The sequence below is a fragment of the Dermacentor silvarum genome, chromosome 1, assembly GCF_013339745.2.
Source record: "Dermacentor silvarum isolate Dsil-2018 chromosome 1, BIME_Dsil_1.4, whole genome shotgun sequence".
Taxonomy (NCBI): Eukaryota; Metazoa; Arthropoda; class Arachnida; order Ixodida; family Ixodidae; genus Dermacentor; species Dermacentor silvarum.
In genome coordinates, this window is record NC_051154.1 from 37,232,491 (window position 1) to 37,236,708 (window position 4,218).

Consider the following 4,218-nt stretch of genomic DNA (forward strand, 5'->3'; position numbering starts at 1 on the left):
TCTGCGCCATCTACCAGAGCCACCACGAAACCTGCGCGTAGCCTCCGAAATGCATGGCGTGCCTGTGCGTGCCAACCAAGAAGGTTATTGGTGCGAACGCCGGGCTATGGTGGCTATAGATGGGTAGGTGTGCCGACCATGGTCCTTCCTCCATGGTGCCGACTCACGGCCACCTGGATCGGCACGCGCGCGCGCACCGATCCAGGCGGCCGTGGCCGACCGAGAGTAGTTGACCATTTCTCCGCATCATGACGCAGAAGTGGCGCTGCGGACAGTACAACGGTTCAGCTGCGCGTAACGTCAGCTGCGCTGTGTAGACGAGCAGCGTGTTTGATAGTATCGCTGCCTCAGATTTAGCTTTGATATGCACGTTATAGTACCGTTCTGAGCAGTGTACGCAATGCCAGAATGAGAAATTTGTTATTGTTGTCTCGTCAGAAAACACGAATGCTGAAGTCAATTTTCTAGCTTGGCGACTGCAGTGGTCACATTTATTGGTATAAACGGGGCGCTCCAGTCGATTGCATTAAAGACGTAGATGGATTTTTTTCCAATGCATAAAACAATACTGCAATGGTTTTATACGGTATATGGAAACACGTTTGCGCGATATTTATCGAGTTCTAAAGTTTTAATTTCGAGAAATCCAGCTATTGTGTTTTATTGCTTGGCATGGCAGCATTTTGTCTACTTCCACAAGGAGGTAGCTGGCTTCTTACTCAGTCGTTACACCACCGTAGCCTGGACAGGAACATTTGCTCGCACATATGAACACATGCTCCCAGGACGATGACTTTGGTGATCCGTGATGCTGTTTCCGTTTTTCACGCAAACGGAAAACGCGGCAGCCATTGCACCTTCCAATGAATACCGGCTCCAGGGCCGTGAGACAGAACACACGAGCTGATGATCTCGGCAAGTGTAGGTGGAGAAAACTGAAAGTTGTCGCCATTTGCACAGGTTTCATTAACATCTCGTTCCTGGGATCTCTCTGCGTTATCAGAACAGCTTGCTGTCTTAATTAATCGCCTGCTGTTGTGATCGCGGTCCTAAAGAATTCTTCGTTTCCCCCCCCCCCCCCCCCTTTTTTTTAGGGGGGGGGGGGCATCACTTTTGAGAGGTAGGCGGGAGCGCCTGGCAGAATTGATGGCACTGCATCGTTGGTAAGCCGTGGACGCTCCCTTGGATTCAGATCAACCTCTCCGTTGACCACATAAGGGTAAAATTGCGCTGAATGAAATGTTCTTGAAAGTGTCGCTCGTACACGTGTGTCGGCTGCAGTTGCTTGTCCGCTCGATGAAGGGCCAGTTCCCACTTCCTAAAGAGGTCAGGGTTTTTTTGCACCAAAAACAAGGCTATTTTAGGCCTCTTTCTCAGAGATTTAGAAACCGACTTGCAGTTCGGAGCGAACCAGTACGTGTCCTTGGTGGCCTTCGGTGCAGCAATACCGCCGCTAAATTTTCCGACCAGGAACATTCCACATCTCTTAGGAACTTTCAAACAGTAAGAGAGATCCGGAGCTCTTCACCTTTCAAACAGACACGAACAGCAGCTATGCCAATTGGGCTTTATTTCTTGCGCGCCGTCTACCACCTGTAGCAGACGACGCGCACTGCGGAGCCGTTATACTGACCGCAGCGCCAATTTTGCGTCATGATGCAGAGAAGCTGTGAACTACGCGCCAGACGCGCCGATCGTGGGTTCTTTATTCTATGCGCCGGTCGGCACACCTACCCACCTAGCCACCGTAGCCGGGCTTCTCTCTAGCGCTTCTTTCGGAGCCTCGATCGAGGCACCCTATTCTTTCTGCACACGCAGCGCCATTTAGTGGTGCTGCCGAGATGTCCACCCGTGGCCTCTGAGACCAGAAGCATGCCACGCCGGTGGCTGCTAAATCTGGGTACGCTGGCTAGCGTTATCTGGTGCTCGTTCACTTACCGCAGACCCAGTGGCACATACTCAGTGACCCACGTTGGCAAGAGGTTGGCGAGGGGCAAAGCGGCACATACCAAGTGCATTTGTGGCGCAGCCTTGCTAATGCGTTGGTTCCTGTCATCTGAGGAACCCTTGTGGCTTGGTTTGTATTCTGCTCAGCATCGTAAAAATGTAAGGGTACACTTTTAATTTAATTTTGCATCACGCTAAAAAAAAGCGACAAAAGTACAGTTCAATGGCTCCCTCGAAGTAACAATATCAAATCTCGAAGGCTATGTTGTTATGTACCGCAAACGCCGAAAGCGACTGCAAGAGCCAATAACGCGTCACGGTCGCCATCAAGTCAACATCAGCAAAGAAAGTAGCCAAATGAAAGAGCACCAGCTGATGGCAGTTCCTGTGATCTGCGGTTACCGGTGGCTGTGGTACTAGTACCACGGTACAAAGCTACTGCATGACATTGTGGTTGATCGTTTCCCCTGTTTAATTCGAGTCTTTTCCGTTTCGTTTTCTGTGTTCCATCTCTTGAAGTGGGAACTATTGTTTCGTGTTCTGGCCGAACGAACGTTGGAGTTCACTCAAAATGATGCCAACGTTTTCTTGCTCCGCGATGAAAATTTGTAATCTTGGCGTCTTGCGCTCTTGTTTACGAGGCTTGCTTTCGACGAATTATCAAACCGCACCTTCTGACCTGACCAAGAAACTCCACACGACTACATCGTATCGCAGTCTTGTCTCGGTGAACGACTTGGGCGGTATCCGGGAAATTACCCTGAACAATCCGAAAAAACGGAACGTCTTGTCACTTGCTCTGCTTAGGGAACTGGACGCTTGTTTCAAGGATGTCGACAAGGAAAACGCCGTTCGCTGCGTTGTTCTTTCTAGCAGCGGGCCTGTCTTCAGCTCGGGACATGACCTCAAGGAGCTGAAAATTGAGTCCGGTGATACCGCCAAAATTGAAGAGATATTTACGGTCTGCACCCGCGTGATGACGGCGATACGTAAGCTGTCAGTTCCTGTCGTTGCGCAGGTGAATGGTCTGGCGGCGGCGGCAGGTTGCCAGCTGGTCGCCACCTGCGACATCGTACTGGCCACGGAAAAAGCTTCCTTCTCGCTTCCAGGTGCTGCGTTCGGTCTGTTCTGCTCTACGCCTGGCATCGCGGTAGCACGTTGTGTGCCACAGAAGATGTCCGCCTACATGCTGTTCACTGGCAACACTATAAGTGCTCAAGAAGCGCTGAGAAGTGGCCTGGTGAGCAAGGTGGTCCCCGAGGATAGGCTTCAAGAGGAAACAGACCACGTTGTCTCGGCCATCATGGCGAAGAGCAAATCCGTTCTGTCCCTCGGCAAGAAGTTTTACTATAGACAGATTCAGATGGGCATCGAGGATGCGTATGCTGAAGGCGAGCAAGTGATGCTTCACAACTTGCAGTACTGCGACTCGCAGGAAGGTATCAACGCCTTCGCCGAGAAGAGGAAACCATGCTGGGAACACACAGACCGAAAATTTTAGTGTTCAGTACTGTGGTGCTCAAACGGATGTAAACAAAGGTTATCCTGCAAACTTGGTTGCGGACTAGATTAGTGGCCACATTTCAGTGGGGACAGAATGAAGAAAATTTTTGTAACAAACATTAGACACACTTTCAACAGTTGTTCAAAACTAATTTGGAGCCCTCTGCTACGGCCTCTTGCATAGCCGGTGTGTTGCCTTGGGACGTTGAACCCCATCATTTAATACATTTTAATTTTATAGCATAAGAAAGTTTTGCACCGCGGGTTTGAGACAAGAAAAAAAAAAAAAAAAAGACAAACCAGAAATGTGTACAGCTATTTTATAGGGTCCAACTAGCAGTAGAAAATAATGCAGTTTTTTGCAAATTTATGCCATTATATGTATTCACCAAGTCCTTCAAAAGGCATGAAAAAACTACACTTCTGTGATGTGTCGGGACATGTTGATAGCTCTCTGTGATACAACACAAAGTTCACCTTGGTTTACGTGGTTACTTTCAGTGATGATAAAAGTTAAAGGGAATGTTATACTGTGTACTTGTCACACCAGTTAGCAGCATGATACCCTTTCCTCTTACTAGAAGACAAACTTGTTCTGTAATACTGCATCATGTGAGGGGTATGGAGAAAGAAAAGGCACTGTTTCTATGCTGTGATATGCACTTTTGGAGTACCACCACAAAGCATTTTTCTTTGGCATGATTGGCACTGTTACGTTGGTGATTGCATAAATGTCACTGCGTCACTCCCTTTCCTTTTTTTTTCTTT

At 48.7% G+C, this 4,218-nt stretch overlaps 1 protein-coding gene across 1 annotated transcript; it reads left to right on the forward strand.

Moving 5' to 3' along the window:
• Nucleotides 1-2,288: 2,288 nt before the first annotated feature.
• LOC119460529 (enoyl-CoA hydratase domain-containing protein 3, mitochondrial) lies at nucleotides 2,289-3,973 on the forward strand. Its single transcript, XM_037721452.2, has one exon. The coding sequence runs from the start codon at nucleotides 2,519-2,521 to the stop codon at nucleotides 3,446-3,448; it is 930 nt and encodes a 309-aa protein (XP_037577380.1). The 5' UTR covers nucleotides 2,289-2,518; the 3' UTR covers nucleotides 3,449-3,973.
• The last annotated feature ends 245 nt before the right edge of the window (nucleotides 3,974-4,218 follow it).